Genomic DNA, 19,000 nt, shown 5'->3' with positions numbered 1-19,000 from the left:
AATTACTTAAAATCTATGCTTTACACTTCAGGAGCAGGGAAAGAAACAAAAAATGTCTGTCACCTGAAATTAAAATCCAGTGCATGTTCAATGCTCTTCAGATGAACAATACAATAATTGTCAGCAAACTCCAACCAGTTCTTTTCCATGCAGTGCTTTTGCTGACCATAAATCTACTTCTGATATTACAGTGATGACCCTGTATTCTGTTGTGAATTTTCCTGACAGAATGTAACCACAGTCATTCGGTTGTTTTGTGGGTTTTTTTTCATTTGCCACATTTTTATTTCTTTCTGTAATTTCATCCTGAAATTGTTACAGCTTTCTCGTAGAAAATAACATGCCTTTGCAATAAAGTTTTATTTTTCCTAAATAAGTTACATTTTAATCTTCAATATGCAAATTAAGTATTCAGTATGCAGACTAGGGCTGCCTAAGTCTGTGATAAACCCCCGAGAGAAGTACGACCACCTATCGAGAACATGCCACGAGAGGGCAAAAATCCACTGTGAAGCCGAGCCGCCCCCTCGCACGAATCGTGCCGGACCATGAGGAAACCCCAGCCCCCGTTCCGCGGGGTCCCCGCTCGGGAGCGCTCCGGGGTCCCGCCCTCCATTCCCGCTCGGGAGCGCTCCGGGGCCCCGCTCTCCATTCCCGCTCAGGAGCGCTCCGGGGTCCCGCCCTCCATCCCCGCTCAGGAGCGCTCCGGGGCCCCGCTCTCCATCCCCGCTCTCCGGCCCGGCCCTCCCCCGCGGCCGCCGCGCACCGCCCCTCGCGGCGCCGGCTGATGAGGCGCTGTGCGCGCCGGGCTCGGCCCCGCCGCTCCCTTCCCCTCCCCTCCCCTCCCCTCCGTGCTGCCCTGCCTGCCGCGCTCGGTGCCATGCTGCTGCCCTGCGTGCGGAGCGGGGCTGCGCGCCGCCTCGCCCGGGACGTGCCGCGGGCCTGCAGCTGCTCGGCGCAGGGCCCCTCGCCGCGGGGCTACAGCCGTGACACGGCCGGGAAGGTGAGCGGGGAGCCGGGCTTGCGTGTCCCTTCCTCCGCTGGGCTCCCGGCTGAGCCCCCCGTGTGCCCCCCGGAGTTGAGTCAGGAGCGGTGCGGCTGCCTCCGCTTCTCTTGGGGGTACCAAACTGGAGGTCTGCGCTGGAGGGGAGAAGCTCTTTTGTACTTTAAATTACTGATTGAAAGAGTTTTTGTCTTTATGTGATTGGCAAAATTATTTTAAGTTCACTTATGCTGGCTCTGACTTATTTTTCACACTTTAAAAGAATACACACATTTAATTGTAGTAGTTGATCCTGGTTTACAGAAGTGTTACTCTGTGCATCATGTTAGATAAATTCAAAAACGGAGATAAATAAATAGAGAAGTAGCAATAGTTTGAAAACTGTGCTCGCTGACTCTGATGGGTCTCTACATTTCGTATTGTTTGCATTAACGTATGTCCTTTTCTAGGGTCTTGTTCTGGGAGTCTACTCTAGTGAAAAGGATGATGGTGCTGCCCAGTTCACTAGTGCAGGAGATGCTTTTGATAGGCTTGTGTCTGGAAAGCTGAGAGCACTTCTCTCCCTGTAAGTGTGTGATAAGTTTCTGAAATGGACTAAAGTACCTACAAATACCAGTAGGAATGGTATTATTGTTTTTCTTATTACTGTCTGTGTCCATATCACTGTCAGACTGGTATTTGCTTTGACAATTTGGAGGGGAACTCCTATGATAAAACCAATCACTGAACAAACATGCAAAAATTTCATGGGAGCCATCCTCTGCTCTGAACAAGCACAGAGCCAAGCATCCGAGTGCATGTATGGCACACTATGTAGTCATGGAGTAAACACAGTACTGTAAGGTTGATCACAAGTAAGGCCTTCTGTATTAAAAGAATCTTTTTGTGTCCTAGATGTGGGCCACCTTTGAAGAAAGGCAAAACACGGATATTTCATGGTTTGCATCAGGTATGAACTTTGTGGTTTTGTATGCTAGTTGATTGATGTGTGAAGTTTGTCCTTACATCTAATTTTATGCTGAGTTCACTGCTGTGCTTGTATAAGTAGCTGGCTCTGCTTCCCTCTTCTTGACTGTTCCAACTCCTGTTCTGCACTGCCCATGTTTGCACAGCCTTTTGCACAGTCCTGTACTCCCTGCACCGTGCTGCAAATGGAGAGGATGTGAACAAGTCTGCCCCAAAGGTGCTGTACTCTGAATAGCTGCTTCCTGAATGAGCTAAAGCATGGCAGTTTTGGATCTGACTTCCACACCTCCTGTATCCAGGAGGGGTGAGTCTGTGAGGAGTTACTGATAGGTGCAAACACCTTCCAGACCTGACAGTTCTCAGACAAGGTAGTCCCTTCATAGGCTTTTGTCAGAGGTTTTAAGTCAGGTGCTTGAAACCTCTGAAAGCAAGTTATGGGACTGTTTTTCAAGCAGGGCTTTTGTCTGCACAGGCATGATAGATCACAAGGCTATGAGATGAGGATTCATCTGCTCAAAGTCAGGCTTTTGGTTCTACTTGAGAAGCTGGCATAGAACTAATGCACATATGAGAAGCTGACCAATATGGAATGATCTGTGCCTTTTTGGAGTCCTAGTAAGGCATGTGATGTGACAATAGGTGTTCCTCTCTAAGTAACTGAATCTTACATTAAGGCTATTTCAATAATCTGAAATAAATCCATTTGTAGTGAGAATTGCCTACCATGTATAAATTCCTGTGCGGACACCCCACACAGGTCACACCGGACTTGGTAAAAAGGCTCTCAGAAATTTCATGGAAGTTGAGTGCACTGAAGGTCCCAGTTCTGCATACAGGATGGGCTCTGAAGTGAGTAGCAAATCTCTGCAATAGAAGACAGGAGAATGTTAACTGGTATCACTGATTTTCCAGAAAGCTAACACAAGTTTCAGCGTTTTGCAGACTAAAAGACTTTACTACAGTGTAGCAGTTTGACAGCTGATTGTTAGAGGCTGACAGAGATGGGAAAGCCTAACATTAACTTAATTTTTCCTTAAGAGTTATAGGAACATTATATATGTTCATATATATAGCTTGGAGCTTTATACAAATTTGACTTCACTATTAAAAGTCTCCTTTAATACTCATTACTTCTTTCCTTCCACTTGCATGCAGCTTACAAGGCAAGCATGTAGTCTGCTGTGCTACATTGTTTTCCTGAGCTCTGGAGAGGTCTACCTTGTGCAGCTTAGGTTTGCTACCTGGCAAATCTTGCAAGCAGAACCCCTGAGATGAGCTAACACATTGAGCTTTTGAAGTGATTTTATTTTCTTGAGCATAATACTGTGCCAAAAAGGGTTACGATTCTCCAGATAAGTTCTGTCCTTTCTTACAGCTTGGAAGCTGGATGTGCTTTCCAAGGACTCTTAGGCTTGCCCTTGGGTGCCCAGATTTACCATGTGTTGAGCATAAAGCCCTGTCTGCCGTGTGCAATGCACATGATTCTGAACTGGACAACAGAATAACTGACTTGCATGCCTGTGGCAAATGACTGGGAGCACAGCACAGCAGCACCATGCAGGCACTCTTAATGGAAAGTGCCTGATATAGAAAAAGTACTGCATCTATTTTAATGCTATGCTTGATTTGATTTGGAAAGTTAAGTCTTTTTAACAACTCTGCTGTGGCTGTAGCAATGAGGAAAATTAATCCATTTGTGTGTTGGCTTCATCTAGGACTTTCCAAGTGTGGTGGTAGTTGGCTTGGGTAAGAAGAATGCTGGAATAAACGAACAAGAAAACTGGAATGAAGGCAAAGAAAACATCCGTACAGCTGTTGCAGGTTAAATATTTTTAAAATTTTTTAAGCATTTTGTCTGTAAAGCAATTGCAGTTCTGCAGCATGTTCCACTTTTGAAGACCAAGTCTAGGTATGCCTTTGTTTTGAAATGCACAACTTACTGCATGGTTTGGTAAATTCATTTACTTGTCACTGATACTATGTAAATTCTTCCTTAGTGAGCAAGGAGTTATCAGGAAGTTATCAAATAACTTTCCTAAACAATGTGATATTGAAAAGGCACTTGTCTAATTAGGATTTTGGAGCTGAGAAGCATCACCAGTTCACTTTATGGTCACTCTGTACTTAAGTATGCACATATATGATATCTATTTTATACATGTATATATATATTAAAGTATGCACACTTATTTAATAACTGAGGCATTTGTGCTATAAATTAATATCTTTCACAACATCAGTACTATGATTCAGTGTGTTATCTGTTGAAGACAGAGAAGGCTTATCTTAATCAAGGATAACTGCTGCATCTGAGTGTGTAAAATAAGAATTAGGAGTTCTCACTGAAGACTTTATAGTCTGATTGGATGACAGCTGTTTGTCCAAAGTGCTGGCCTGTAGCTGCCATTAGCATTGTTAATTAATGTTCACTTTGTAGTTGACATAAAACATTGTTAAATTATTTGGGAGCAAAATAGAATTTATGGAATACATTGTTTATGAAAGGGTATATAAACACATCTGGAAGAAAAGAACAGTCATATTCTTAGCAAAAATCTAAATTATGGCACATTTCTGATACCTGTAGATAGTTATAATTCATAGCACTCCAGAATGATAGAGCCTTACTTTGCTATAGAATGAGCTTTAAGGAGTCAGAACAACTGCAATCTATGCTTTTTTTATTCTTGTGAAACATTTTAATAATTATAATTCATCAACTGATATTTTTAGTAAAAATTTGCCAGTATATGGTCATTAGCATTTTAAATTCTTCTGCTACATGGTCTTGACTGACTTACTTATAAACTCAGCTATCTCTAGTTAAAATTATTTTTTCCTTGCAATGTCCCATTGATCACCTCAGACAGCTGTTTTGCTGTTCTGTGCAATAGTTGGCCTTCAGTTCTGTGCTGTATTTTTTAGTTGGCTGCAGGCAGATCCAGGATTTGGAGATCCCTTGTGTGGAAGTAGACCCCTGTGGAGATGCACAAGCAGCTGCAGAAGGTGCTGTCCTTGGATTGCATGAATATAATGAGCTGAAGCAAAAAAAGAAACCTGTAGTTACTCCTCAGCTTCATGGAAGGTGATCGCAAGAGCTTGCGTATTTATTGATCTGTTTGTTTGCTTATTTATAAAACTGTATGCATGGCATGCTTGTGCATGAGAAAAACAAAACTGAAAGAATAGGGGTAGCAACAGTACTCTTCTTAACTCCTACTCATTTGAATTTCTTGAAGTATTTTGCATCTCAAGTATATTTATAGTGTTTGTTCCATGTGTTTTGATGCCATATTCAGAGGTTAAGGGTAAATAAATGCTGCTTCATAGAAAAAAAGGACCAGGATAAAAATAAAAAGTAAAAGCTACCTGAAGAGAAATTGTGGTATACTAGGACTTCTGTTGGTATTGTGTACCAGAATTGTGGAGAAGAGGTATTTCAAGTTCCATAAATGGATAAATCCTTTGGAGAATCAGGAAATGCTAACTGACACCAGACCAATGTGCTATGGATATATTTTACATAGTTCATTTGTTATATTTTCATTTACAGGGTATAATGCAAGAAGAAAAGCCTGGGTTCTTCTGCTCTCTAAACAGACATGACTTACTGAGAGCAGAAAGTAGAACCAGGGCTTTTGGTTTCAGAACAATTATGGTAGTGGACTTTGGATGTTTGGTATAGGATATTCTGTCATGCAGGGGAGAGGAATTCCCTGTATGTACTTTAAGCAGGAACAAGTTCTTCCTTACAAAGAAGTTAGTGAAATAAAGTTGAAGCCTCTTGATAAGTTATATGTAAAATAAACCCTCTTCCTATTTTGTAGCACTGCAGATAGTTTAGAAACTGATTAAATTTGTATTAAATAAATTTCCTGAAAACACAGATGGTCCTATGACCAGTAACATTTTTTATATAGTAATTTAGGTTGGAAAAGACTTCTGGAGGTCATTCTGTCCAACTCCAGCTTGGATTAGGGATAACGTGGACATTACATACAACATTAAAGCCTGGCCTTTGTTTAGCCCACATTTTAATATCTCCTGAGTTGAAAATTCCACAACCTCACTGGAGCATCTGTTCTAGTACTTAACTACACTCATAGTGAATTTTTTTCTTTGTGTCCTATTGCAGTTTTCCTTGTTGAATCTTGAGATTGTTGTCTGTTACTATCTTACTGTACAGCTCTGAGATGTGTCCGTGTTCAGACACACTCCTGCTTCAATTCATGTTTTCTCAATTTGTCTGCAAGGATTCTGTCTGAAAACCTAGCTAAAGTCAAGAAAAATCACAGAGTTGTTTAGGCTGGAAAAGACCTTTAAGGTCAATTACATCCACTGTGGTCCTCTGTGACAAACTCTCTCATCACAGAATTCATTTAAGTTGGTCAGGAATTTGCTGCAAATCTAAAATTAGGGTTCCCAGTGTCCATCTTGTCCTTCATATACCTAGAAATGGCTTTCAAAATTACTTTTCTCTATAAACTTCTAAGGAATTAGTCTAGGATAACTGGCTTGTAGTTCCCTATATTCTCCTTGGCATTTTTAAAGATGCATATTTGTCCTTTTCAGGGACCTCAGGGTCATCAGGGACCACATTCAGTTTTACCTTTCAAACGGAAAGAGCCTAGGTTTGCAGTGATGCCAGCCAGCTCCCTCTGAACCCTCAGATGTGTTCTGCCTGCTACCAAGGACTTGTGTGTGTCCATCATCCTTAGGCTAAGTCCTGAGTCTCTCTTCCTGTCATGAGGAGTGCCCCTCTTCCTTAAACTCTGTTGCTGAGCACAAAGAACTGGGGAATCTGGAAGCAGATTCTTCCATGTCCAGGCAGTATTTGTATATTCCTCCTGCATTCCTCTATCACTGTCCTGCTGTTTTTAGAGGCAAAATCCTGTTCAATGCCTTGCTTTGTGATAACTTATAAAGTAAGCTGTCTCAGTAAAATGAAAGGCTTTGTACTGGTCGTTTGTCAAAGTAACCAGAGAGACTTCCCCATTTCCTACACAGGCAGCTCTGTGAATGTTTGCTCTGTCAGTTGTTAGTGAAGTGCCTTGAGTGCACTGGGAAATGAGATCCAAGTTCCACTCTTACTACATAACCATATTTCAGTAAAGGGAGAAACAGAATTGGAGACTTTATATGGTAAATAAAAACTTTCAAGGCTGTTAAAAGTAATGTGATTACAAACTTCAGGAGGGGTATTAAACCTTGTGTTTGAGGATTTAAGCCAATCTTTGATTAGTAAGGATTAGGATAAGACCTAATGAATTGGATAGATAATTTTCCATCTGTCTACTCTTGGATTCTCCTAGCTTTCTCTGAAGTATTTGGCACTGACTAGAACCACAGATGAGTTACTAGACTAGAGTCCTTGTACTAAGATAACTGATATTCTTAATTTCTCCAAATTAATGTTACTGCATTTTAAGAAAGAAAATACGTGAATGCTTTTCTTACTTTTGCAAATGTCTATAATCCTGATCATTGTGTGTTGTTGTTCAGTGCTGAAAGTGAAGCCTGGCAAAAAGGTGTTACCTACGCTGAGGGACAGAACCTTGCTCGGTACCTTATGGAGGCTCCAGCTAATTATATAACTCCAATCAAATTTGCTGAACATATTGAACAGAAGCTCAGAACTTTCAGCAATGTAAAGGTCCACATAAGGTAAATTCCATGGAAATGATTCCTCTAGGAATAGTAGGGTAGAGAACTATCACAGTGAGATAAGATACCTTCCAGGTTATTAAAATCTGAAGTTATTCAAATCTCATTTTCCCTTTGCTACTTCAAATGACCAAAGAGGGGGAAGTGTTTAGGGAAAAGGTGTGAGGGGTGCCCAGACTGCAGGCTGTTTTCAAGGATTAAGTGAGCGCTAGTTTGTAGAGGAAGAAAGATACTGTGATGCAGTAAAATCATTAACTGTCAATTAGTCATGCAGTCAATTATTGCTTAATTAACACATGTGCTGTGAAAAGAAGCCTCAGTGAATAGAGGGCTAATATTAAGTACCTTTTGTTTTCTTCCCAAGTGGGTTTTTTACATACCTTTGCTTTTTCATGTGGATATGGTAATAAAACATCTTCTATTTATTGCTGTTACTGTTGGGATTTTTTAATAGTTTTTAAAAATGTGAGATGGAGCCATAAAAGCCCTTGCAAGTGAATTTGCACAGCTGGTGCTTCTTGCTCCTGAATTTCTACTTTCTACTCTATGGTAGAAATGAGCATACTGGTTGTGCAAGTGTTGGAGACTATTTTGTTGAAAGCAAAAGACTGGGGGAAATCTTGCTAGCAGAAAGCTAAGTGTAACCTGCTGCAATATTGTTACTTCACATACCTTTAGCATCTACAGCCTCACAGGCAAGTGAAAGATCAGTGTTTCTGATGCAGAAACTGTAGACAAGCTCTTGTTTTGTTGGGTTTTTTTAAACAAAACAAAAATCAAAGAGCAACTGAGGAAGTATTTTTCTGATTCACCAGAAAAGGTAGTAGTAGTTGGATTTAAACTACAGTTTCCAAAATAGCTAACTAAAATGAAATGGTTTGTGTACAAACCATCAAGAATCATGATATCTTAAAAAAAATCACCTTGGTCAAAGTGTCCAGTTGGGAAAAATAATAAAACTAATACATGTTTCTATTCCAGACCAGAGTCTTGGATAACAACACAAGAGATGGGAGCATTCCTGAGTGTAGCTAAGGGTTCAGCTGAACCTCCCATCTTTCTGGAGATTCACTATTTAGGGGGTGCCAATACAGATGACTCCCCATTGGTATTTGTAGGAAAAGGAGTTACATTTGACAGGTATGTATGCTTGTATGCCAATATTTTAATTACTAGAGGGAGAAAATGCTTTCCTGCTATTCATGTTTAACAGGGAGATGCTTTTGCTTTGCTCAGCACATCTTCCAATGCCATTCCACTGAATTTGCATTATATAGCAGCTTGTGCTTCCTTTTCTGGAAATAAGATAACATCAATTGTCCAAAGTAGGAATTAATATGCCATCATCTTGTATGGGAAGAAGGAAATTTAGAGGGAAAGAAAATAAAGAAAGTGCTATTTCTCTTCTTGTCCTGAACAAACCTGTGATTGAAGAATTTCCATATTTAGAATTGCAGTATGTCACTGGACATCTAGATGATGCTTAAGGAAATAGAAAATAGTTCATTCTTAGCAGCAGATATTTTCCATATCACATACTGCTGAAGAATTTATCAGTCAGTTCCCCATCCATACGTTGATTTTTACCAAGTGTATTATTTTGTTCATTATGTGCACTGCCATTATGAAGATCAATGAGTTACTCCACTGCAGTCTACCTGGATTTTTATGGTCTCCTAATTAGGAGAAAGTAATATTTTATCTGAAATGAAAACCCAGACACCTTGCTTCCAGTAGATTTACTAGGGTTGTAGAGGTAGTTGGAGCCCCAGGTCTAGCATTTACTGCTCTTTGGTGTTAACACACACTGATGGACAGAACATCACCAGTGTATGTGACATTGAGCTGTTTGTTCCAGCGGTGGCATTTCACTGAAGCCATCGTCGGGTATGGATGCCATGAGAGCAGACATGGGAGGGGCAGCAACTGTCTGCTCAGCCATTGTGACAGCAGCAGCTCTAAATCTACCTTTGAACATAATTGGTAAGTGGTTTTGTGTGGAGAGTCCAAAAATCTTAGTTCTACAAGGTTTTGTGAGAGAGTATTTTTCTAGTATTAGCAATGGTAAAAGCCATGTACAAACATCATGGACTCTTGCACACCCACTTTTCTCATTCCCTTGCTCAATCTCTCTTCCATTTTCACTTGCATATCAAAAAATTACTGTTCTTTACTTGAATAAAATATTAGAACACCAAATCAAGATTTTTAAGGTATGATTTTTACATCTTAAGTGAGAAATGCTTGTCAATAAAGATACTTCCAATGAGTCTTTGAAAAGTCCTGATCCTTCATTACAAGAAGGAATGTGCATCTCTGTATAAGCAGTTAGATTGAAAAGGAGTCAGGTGTGCTGAGCTACCTCCATAAGTGCATGCCACAACTGAACAGGAAGAGGGATCAGCTCTAGTTTCCTTAGGTGAATATCTCAGCAGAAAACTAAAACAAACCAAACCAGTCTGCTGATACCTTTATGCATGTGCAATGATTTTTTTTTCCTGAAAAAAAGTTTATTTGTTCTACAGAGGTAAAATTAAATGAGCTGATTCAGATGCTGTGGCAAGACCAGTTGGCAATGACATGGAACATGGTGTGCAATAAGTTTTAGTCAGAAGCTGGGCTTTGAGTTTACTGGTACTTCAGGCACTTCTATGCTTCAGCCAGGAGAGGGCAGCGGTGCCCACGCACATCCTCATGGCCTTCCTCACCAAGAGTGCGATGGGGAGGGCTGGCAGTGGAGCCGGTCTGTGCATCATGAAAAATGGTGCTCTGCTTGTGCACCTTGTGCCGAGTGCAGGCTTTCCCTATGAGTGCACTTCCTCATTCATTCCATGATCCCAGTCATAGTTGCAGTTTTGACGCTGAGCCTTTTTTTTGCTCATTTCTAGTTGTTCTTGGTATGGCTGGAGTTACGTGAGAAGTCCTTGGACCACTCTAGGCATTATACAGTGAGCACAGCTTGAATGGCTCAGAGTGTTTATTTGAGAAGTTCTTAATTTCAGAAAGAAAGAAGTTCCTTTACATGTGAATAATTATATACAGGAGACAAAAAATAGTATTTATTGTTCCTCTGATATCATTTGTCTGGAAAAAATGTAGAAGAAAACCCTAATGGTAAAGTAGTGTAGGTGAGAGAGCCCGGTGGTGCATCATGCAGAGGAGTTTCCCTGATTGAAAACTGGACCATGTGTCTTCCATTAACTGGGAAAATTTGAATTTTGACTTTAATTTCAAAATTATACTTGTATTATTTTCTTAAGGAGGTGTTTGGAGTATATCTAAGTGGGTTTTTTCTACAGCTTTTCTGAGAAGGAAACTAGTAGTTCACTTTTCTTTTTCTCTCTCTCAGGTTTGGCACCCCTCTGTGAAAATATGCCCAGTGGTAAGGCAAACAAGCCTGGAGATGTAGTTAGAGCCAAGAATGGAAAAACAATACAGGTATGCATGTGAAACGTGGAATTTGGATACTTTTAGTGAACTGGTTTAATCAACCAAGTTGACTGCAGTCAGAGTACATTTAAAAAACCCTTCTAGATTAGCAGTGCAAATGTACTGGTTTTAAAATTGTAAGAAGCATGCTGCTAACTAGAAATTGCTATGGTAGGATTTTTTCAAATATAGATTGAAGAGATGGGACATGTCTTATAAATTGCTAGAAAAAGCTGCAAAGTAAGGTAATTTATTGAGCACGCTGGAAAAGCTCATTTGGCAGAAGAGGTTGTTACAATGCTCATAAATAAAGGCTCTAAGTCCAAATAAATAACTGTAAGTGCTTCCAGCAGACTCTTGAGGCAAATTCCTTGCTATCTGGAGTAAGACATCAGTTTCCTGCTGATGTAACACAGTCTTTACACTGCCAAAATGCTCAGTACAATCAGAACTCTGAGTCGTAGGGGCTGTTGGTTCAAAGGAGCCTGCCAAATCAGTATCCAAGATATATATTTCACATTTATTACAAATGGTTTCATACTCATCTAATAGATTAAATTGTACTGAAAACCATTGTGCTGCAGATCACTGATTTAATGCAGAAGTGGATGGCTTTCTTTTTGTCTGAATTTCTGTGATTCTGCCACTTTTGACTTGCTGAACCTTCCTGTTTTTTTAACATTCATCTCTGAAAACTGAGTTCAGTCACCCTCTGCTTTGAGGGAAAAAGACTGGCCATGTATTCCCCCACCAAGAAGAAATCTGCAAGAAAGTGCTGGTAGCTCCAAGCACATGGTGCAGCCTGTGTGCTTCCCTGAGACACCTCTCCAGTCTCCAGGCTCTTCTGGAGGAGACCCAGCATGCAGAGGAGGTTGTAGTGCTGAAGGATGACTTACATCAGCTACAGATACACTTTTACATTATACTCATAACTGTGTATCAATGCTGTATTTTTTCTTCTTTTCAATGTAGTTTGAGTAAATTTTCATTACCTGAAGATTTTAGGATCTCTATCCAGCAGCTATTTAAGATAAGTGAGAAATACATCAGTGAAAGAGACATCTACAGTACTTTACCTGATTGTTTACTGGTTTTGCCTTTGAAGGTAGATAACACAGATGCAGAAGGAAGACTGCTGTTAGCTGATGCTCTCTGTTATGCCCACAATTTTAATGCAAGGGCTATTGTGAATGCTGCAACATTAACAGGTAAAGCAGTGTCCCTTCCCTGCTCACTTTGAAGTCAGTTTTGTGTTACTCATTAGTTGGGCTGTGGATTAGTTGTGCTGTGTATATAAACCCCCCTTAATTCAAAGGCAACTGAGATGATTTTACATGTTTCAGGACAGCAGTGAGCACAGCTTGTGTGTCTCTGGAGTGGGGAGGGGACGTGCAGGGATGTACATGCTCAGCAGTGGAGATGAAGTTGGGTTGGCTCAGCCCAGCTGGAGCCAAGAGCAGGAAAACCTACAGTTTTTGATGATGTCAGTGTTTGTGCAGTGTTTCACTGTGCTTCTTCCATCTCTGAGCTGAACCCTCTCAGCTCCCAGGCCTGTGTGATGCAGAGGTGGTGACATGTTCATGGAAGAGTCCTGCCCAGTCCATCTGGCATGGAGCAGGCTGGAGCCCAGGCAGGTTCCTGAAGGCCTTGCTGGGTGCCTGAGCTCTGACCCTGCCAGTGCCACTTGTCCCATCCTGTGTGCTGGCTCAGGCCTCCATGATGGCAGGGGAGTCGTCATCATTCCCCAGGAATTCGTTTGACTGAAGTATTTTTGGTGTAATTTGCATACTTTTAGGCATTATGAAGTGTGTTTTAATTGTTTCATCTCTACAGTTGTATAATAATGAAGCTGTAAATTTAAATTTAAAACCAGCAATTTTGTATGCATGAACTCACTAACAAGCTGTCACGGGTGAGGTGACTGTAGCCGAAATAAAAGCAAACATGGAAGAGTAATTCAGACAGAACTCTACTCTGTTGCTTAATTAATATGCTAAGCAAAATAATTATGCTTATACAGATTCTCTGCTAATGCCTTAAATTATGTTCCATCAGTTTTACCAGTTCAAATCCTGTGGAAAATTTCAATAGACAGAAGGGAAACTGAATTTAAGATTGTTGGCTTGTATAAAAGTATTCCTATCTGGGATCCTTGGGCACTAAGCAGGAATAAGGAGGGCTCCCATAGAAATTTCTTTGACATATTTTGCTAAACTACTATTTTTTTTCATCTTACTAAGGATTAAGTTTTGCTATTAGAGAAGCAGTTCTGGGGCATCAACTAGATAAATATCTAATCCTATGGTTTAATATTTTGATAAGGATTATTTTAATAAATTAAATATTTAATCAAGTAAATTTACACATGATGTGCAAAAGTCTATGTAAGTGAAATTCACAAAAGAGAAAGTATCAGCTCAAAAATGGTAGAGGTCTATAAACTGGAAAAAGCCCATTCATTTGTATTTTCTATATGAAAATAATAATATCTATGTTTTTTTAGAGGATACTGTTATTGGTTAATACATTATCTTAGAACTATTTCTAAGAAACATCAATCTGAAATCAGAAAATTTAGTTTCATGTAAAACAGAATATAATTTTTATGTTTTCTTGGTTTTTTTTAGAATATATAAATGTAATAAAAATGTTCCAAATTTCAAAAATGTCAGTATACTAAAGTCCTCAAATTTTGTGGTCTGATAAATTCCTGTTACTGATACTGGGAATTAAAAATGGAAAGTTCTGTGAGGAGTCAAGATGCAAGGAATAGCTCAGGTCCACCTTTGCCTTTGTCATATGAACTTGAAGGTGTGTTCCCTTAGGTGCCATGGATGTTGCATTGGGATCTGCTGCGACTGGCGTGTTCACAAACTCATCTTGGCTTTGGACTCACCTCTATGAGGTAGGCCACCTGCATTATTGTTAAATCATAATAGTAATAATTCAGTGATATGTCTTATTGAAAAGTACACTACTGAAAGTCTTTATGCAAATCTGAAAGATGTTATTATGTTTTGAAATTTTAGAGGAATGATGTCAGTACTATATTTAGTTGACTATTAATTACTAGCTCTTCAGTGAGATGTAATATCATATACCACGCATCTTAAGGATCTGCATGATCTGATAACTCACTACATATGCATAAACTCTGGACCTCTGGCAGTAATTATTTCATGTTAGAAAGATAATTAACAACACAGGTACAGAAATTCAGAGAGGCCTTGTGAGGGCTGAGGTGCGATGGATCAAGGAAGCCTCTGAGGGGAAGGATTTCTGTTGTCAGGGAAAAGGAAGAACAGATAAAAAAATGTGGTCTTTTGATGTTGCCTTTTGGCTAACACCAAAGTACCTAAAAAGCTGGATTGCCTGTTTTGTTTTGTAAACAATCTATTTCCAAAAACCTAATATCTTCGGCTAAAGATTTTTAGACCGTTAAAACCTAAACAAAAAGAAGCATGCATGAAAACAGGGCTTACAAGTGCAGTTAGAAAAGAAATTCCCAAAATATCATTGTTTATTTTTTTTTTTCAGGCCAGCATTTTGACAGGGGACAGAGTTTGGAGGATGCCTCTTTTTGAGCATTACACAAAACAAGTCACAGACTGTCCTCTTGCAGATGTGAGCAACATTGGAAAGTACAGCAGGTAAGATGAACCAGCACCTTCCATGTGCCCCTTTCTTTCAACCCATTTGTTTAATACGTGTGCTGTTGGAATTGCTTTGGGAACAGTACATCTTTCTGTTTCCCACAGGGCTGGAGGAGCATGCACAGCTGCAGCATTCCTGAAGGAGTTTGTGACTGCCTCTCACTGGGCTCATTTGGATATAGCTGGGGTCATGTCCAACAAGGACGAGGTGCCGTACCTGCGGAAGGGCATGGCAGGGCGGCCCACCAGAACGCTCGTTGAGTTTGCAGCTCGATTAAGTCAAGACACTCACAAGGCCAAATAAAAATACTGGTTCTAAAATCATCCACTCTGCCTTAAGAAAAAACAATCTTAAAAAGTATCATTCATAAATGAATGCCCCAAGCATATTTTCACTATGACAATTAACTAAAAATGCATTTTATAAATTATTACTTGGGTAAGAATATCTCAACTTGGAGATTTTTCATCCCATACCATATTATGCAGCAAAATAAAAATTATTCTGTTTGAACTACTGAAATATTTAATACCAAAACATCACAATGGGAACTATTGAGACATCTATTTTATATGCAAAGTATGCATAACTGTTGTAAACAATAAATACCTTATTTGGATGTGAGTTTTGATTGAGAGAGAATAAACAATCAATGATAGATGTACCTCACTTTTGAGTGAACTGTAGATGGTGTCAGTGGGAACTCTGCAAAGATTTTCATAGAAACACCATTCTGGCATTTTTTCCTTAGAAAAACTAAACTGCTTTTGGTAAGTACTGAGGCAGAAATGATGCTGTGTGATTAGCATTAGCATGGCTTCAGCATAGAATTATGTAGTAAGTTATAAACATGTCAAGAAGTGTATATTGTAAATTTTTTTTCAGAAAACTAGTGGGTGCAAGTTAGTGCTTGTGTGTTTTTAGGGGGACCTGCCCTTATCTCACATGGTTTTTGTCATCCTGATAGTTCCCCTCTTTCCTGGTGTGAGGTGGCCGCCCTCCAAGCAGGGACATTATTCCCAGAATCAGTTCAAACATCAAACAGACCTGACACGTAAAATGTGAGGTGATGTTTTCTTAACAATTTGGAGGATCCAAGCCCATGGAGTGGGGATTTATTTTGGTTTAGGGTGGGTTTTTGGGGTTTTTGTTAAATGCTGTTGTGGACCAAGTGATGCTGAAACAGTGCTTACCCAGGCTCGCACCCGTGAGACAGAAGCAGGGCGAAGGCTGGAGGAGGAGGGTCCCTCTGGGGGAGATGGCTTTGCTGTCTCCGCTTGCCTTGTTCCAGCAGGGCCAGTGCTATCCTGGGCTGGAATGGGAGGAGTGTGGCCAGCGGCTTGGGGAGGTGATCCTCCCCACCTCCTCTGCCCTACTGAGGCCACTTCTGGAGTGCTCTGTCCGGTCCTGGGCTGGTCAATGCAAGAAACACATGGAACTACAGGAGAGGGTCCAGCAGAGGGCTATGAGGACGGAGGGTCTGGAACAACTCTTATGAGGAGAGACTGCAGGAGCTGGGTCTGTTTAGTCTGGAGAAGTCTAAGAAGCGATCTCGATACATGACAATATCTCTTAGGTGCCGAGAGAATGGTGCCAGACCGGTTTCAGCGGTGCCCGGTGACGGGAACAGGAGCCACACACCGACCCTCACTCCGCGGCAGCCCGAGGCTCCGGCCCTCAGCGGGCGGGGCCGCCCGGGCCCGCCCCGCTCCCGCCGCATGCGCGGCCGCCGCTCCCGCCATGGCGGGCGCGCTGGGCGGAATGTTCGGATCCCAGGCCCCGGGGCCGCCGCCGCCGGGCCCGCCCGGCCCGCCCGGCCTCATCCCGCCGCCCGCGGGGCCGCGCAACCCCAACAGCACGCTGGTGGACGAGCTGGAAGCGTCCTTCGAGGTGAGGGGGGGCAGCCGCGGGCGGGCGCTGCCCTGCCTGCGCCGGCCCCCGCAGCCGCTCAGCGCGGTGCTTCCCTGTCCGCAGGCCTGCTTCGCCTCGCTGGTGAGCCAGGACTACGTGAACGGCACGGACCAGGAGGAGATCCGCACCGGTGAGCCCGGGCGGGAGAAGGGCGCCGCCCCTTCCCGCTGCTGGGAGCGGCGGCAGGAATGAAGCGGAGCCGGGAATGCCCCGGGTGTGGTGGGAAGGTCGGAGTGTGCCAGGCGTTTCAGGCACCAGGGAGGTGATGTGATGCATTGGGAAGCTGAATGAAGCAGTGACAGGGAATGGGAAAGGCCAGGCCAGGCCAGGCAGCTTGGCAGCGCTGCTTTAGGGCTTGGGTAACGCAGCTCCGGGGAGGTGGAATTAAATACTGCTATGAACAGGAGTTTGAAAAGTGGCCCTTGACTACTCCTTAGAAGTGCAGTTGTCCCTGAAAATTTTCTGAAACTTCACTCAAATGGCGTTTCAAAATCGGCATAAATGCTTTTCAAAACTCCTTTCTGGATATTTGATCATATTCATGTGCTGGCATGGAACAACTTTTATTACCAAAACAGTAGTGTGTAGTCTGTGAGGGCAGAATATTCTCCTCCAAGTTCCATGAATTACTTTATTACTCCTTGTCAGAAATAAAATAAAACATGGGAGGAATTGTTGTCCTGCACTTCTAAAATAACTTGTACATTTGCAAAGCAGTGTTTTATACAAGGACTTACTGGTATGTAAATACATTATTTTAGAAAGTCTGAAGATTTTCATTCTAGAATGTACAGTGAAAAGTTGTTTTTAATAGACCACTACCATTACCAGCCTGAAATCTTATTTTTTTTTGGAATCTGTTCTTTCAATACTGTTATTGTACGTTTAGGTGTTGATCAGTGCATCCAAAAGTTTCTGGATGTTGCAAGACAAACTGAATGCTTTTTTCTACAAAAAAGACTGCAGCTCTCAGTCCAGAAACCAGAACAAGTAATTAAAGAGGTATGTTAATTTACCTGTCCTGTGCTAGATCAGATAAGCTATGTACCTTCATCACCTTGTTCATAATTTTGGGTTTTTTAACATAATACTGTACCTTAGGTTGGCAGAACTTGGCTGTTATCATAACTCTCATCATGAACCTGGAGAAGCTGGATAGCTGCTGCTGTGTGGTGTGGAGTATTGGAACACAGCTGATAATTCATTGGAAGAGACAAACTAGTTAGGGGATGGTGATCTCTGAAATATGTGACATAGGTGAACAGCACTAGTGCATTCACAGTGCTTTTCCTCTGTATCACTAAACCCTTTTCCATTATTCCATTTTCCATTGTAAGTTCAGCTTGAAAACTCAAGATCTAAAAAAGTTACATACTCTTTATGTGGTGGGGTGGTTATCCTTTTGAATAATATCTATATACTAATACACATTTTTTTCATCCATAGGATGTTTCAGAATTAAGAAATGAATTGCAGAGAAAAGAAGCATTAATTCAGAAGCATCTGAGTAAACTGCGACACTGGCAGCAGGTCCTGGAAGACATCAGTGTACAGCACAAAAAGCCTGCAGAAATGCCTCAAGGTCCATTAGCTTACCTAGAACAAGCATCTGCAAATATTCCTGCTCCAATGAAGCAAACATAATCTTCAGTTTTACACAGCTCAATATTTTAAAAGCAACGGTGTTCTTTGTATGCTCTTTGTATAATGTAATTTATACTGCAAATATAGTTAAAACAATTAAGCCAAATAAATTTTCTTGTTTTCTTTTATTACAGAAATATGGATTGGTTTTGTTTTAATGGAAAATATTCAGAGTTGCTGTTCAGGGTGCTTTCTGGTAGAAGTGTGTCTCCCAGAGCGCATCCTTGTTCCTTCTAGAGAGGGTGGGCCCTGCTTTCCCATCTTTTTGGTATGATCAAAATATTTGCAAAGATTAGTTTTTGATTTTTCTGGAATATTTAAATGTTTTGTGATCCAGTAATTATCCATGAGTACCACTGCAGAAACACTCTTTAAAATTGTCTCTATGTAGGTCAGATCACTTTTTTTTGAAGTGAATCGTCACTCTCCATCATACTGGCTCACCTCATGGAAGGTGCCTTGGAATATTCAAATTTGGTTCTTATAGGATGAATTGAAATGGAAAAACACACACAAGAGTGGGATATGTCATGCAGGCCTCATGTTACTGATGTTCTGACTCTCAGAGTGCTGAAGAGATGTTCCAAAATACCTACCCCAAAATTCAGACCACTTATTGTGGAGCTAGGATCACCACCACTGACCAGTATACAGAATTACCTTCTATTGCAGTGCTCTATTTAGTAAGTTAAATGTAGCCAAAAAAGCTTTTGGAGGTAGAAATAGCAA

General features: G+C 41.2%; 2 protein-coding genes and 1 long non-coding RNA gene across 3 annotated transcripts; 2 read left to right on the top strand and 1 right to left on the bottom strand.

The window, feature by feature from the left end:
• The first annotated feature begins 872 nt into the window (after nt 1-872).
• On the top strand, nt 873-15,340 carry LAP3 (leucine aminopeptidase 3). The gene is made up of 13 exons (XM_054633376.2): nt 873-1,003; nt 1,453-1,568; nt 1,898-1,952; nt 3,685-3,790; nt 4,895-5,054; nt 7,472-7,633; nt 8,615-8,773; nt 9,492-9,616; nt 10,983-11,071; nt 12,168-12,270; nt 13,888-13,967; nt 14,600-14,712; nt 14,821-15,340. The coding sequence occupies exons 1-13, from the start codon at nt 881-883 to the stop codon at nt 15,017-15,019; spliced, it is 1,590 nt and encodes a 529-aa protein (XP_054489351.2). The 5' UTR covers nt 873-880; the 3' UTR covers nt 15,020-15,340.
• LOC143693982 (uncharacterized) lies at nt 1,562-16,450 on the bottom strand. Its single transcript, XR_013182147.1, has 3 exons — nt 15,910-16,450; nt 4,831-5,007; nt 1,562-2,833 (listed from the first exon to the last, which is right to left on the bottom strand). It is a non-coding gene; the product is annotated as an uncharacterized LOC143693982 (long non-coding RNA).
• Nucleotides 16,416-18,399, top strand: MED28 (mediator complex subunit 28). Its single transcript, XM_054633429.2, has 4 exons — nt 16,416-16,606; nt 16,691-16,757; nt 17,517-17,629; nt 18,074-18,399. The coding sequence occupies exons 1-4, from the start codon at nt 16,457-16,459 to the stop codon at nt 18,269-18,271; spliced, it is 528 nt and encodes a 175-aa protein (XP_054489404.1). The 5' UTR covers nt 16,416-16,456; the 3' UTR covers nt 18,272-18,399.
• Nucleotides 18,400-19,000: the final 601 nt, after the last annotated feature.

The sequence above is a fragment of the Agelaius phoeniceus genome, chromosome 4, assembly GCF_051311805.1.
Source record: "Agelaius phoeniceus isolate bAgePho1 chromosome 4, bAgePho1.hap1, whole genome shotgun sequence".
Taxonomy (NCBI): Eukaryota; Metazoa; Chordata; class Aves; order Passeriformes; family Icteridae; genus Agelaius; species Agelaius phoeniceus.
This window is presented reverse-complemented; position numbering and strand designations above follow the sequence as displayed.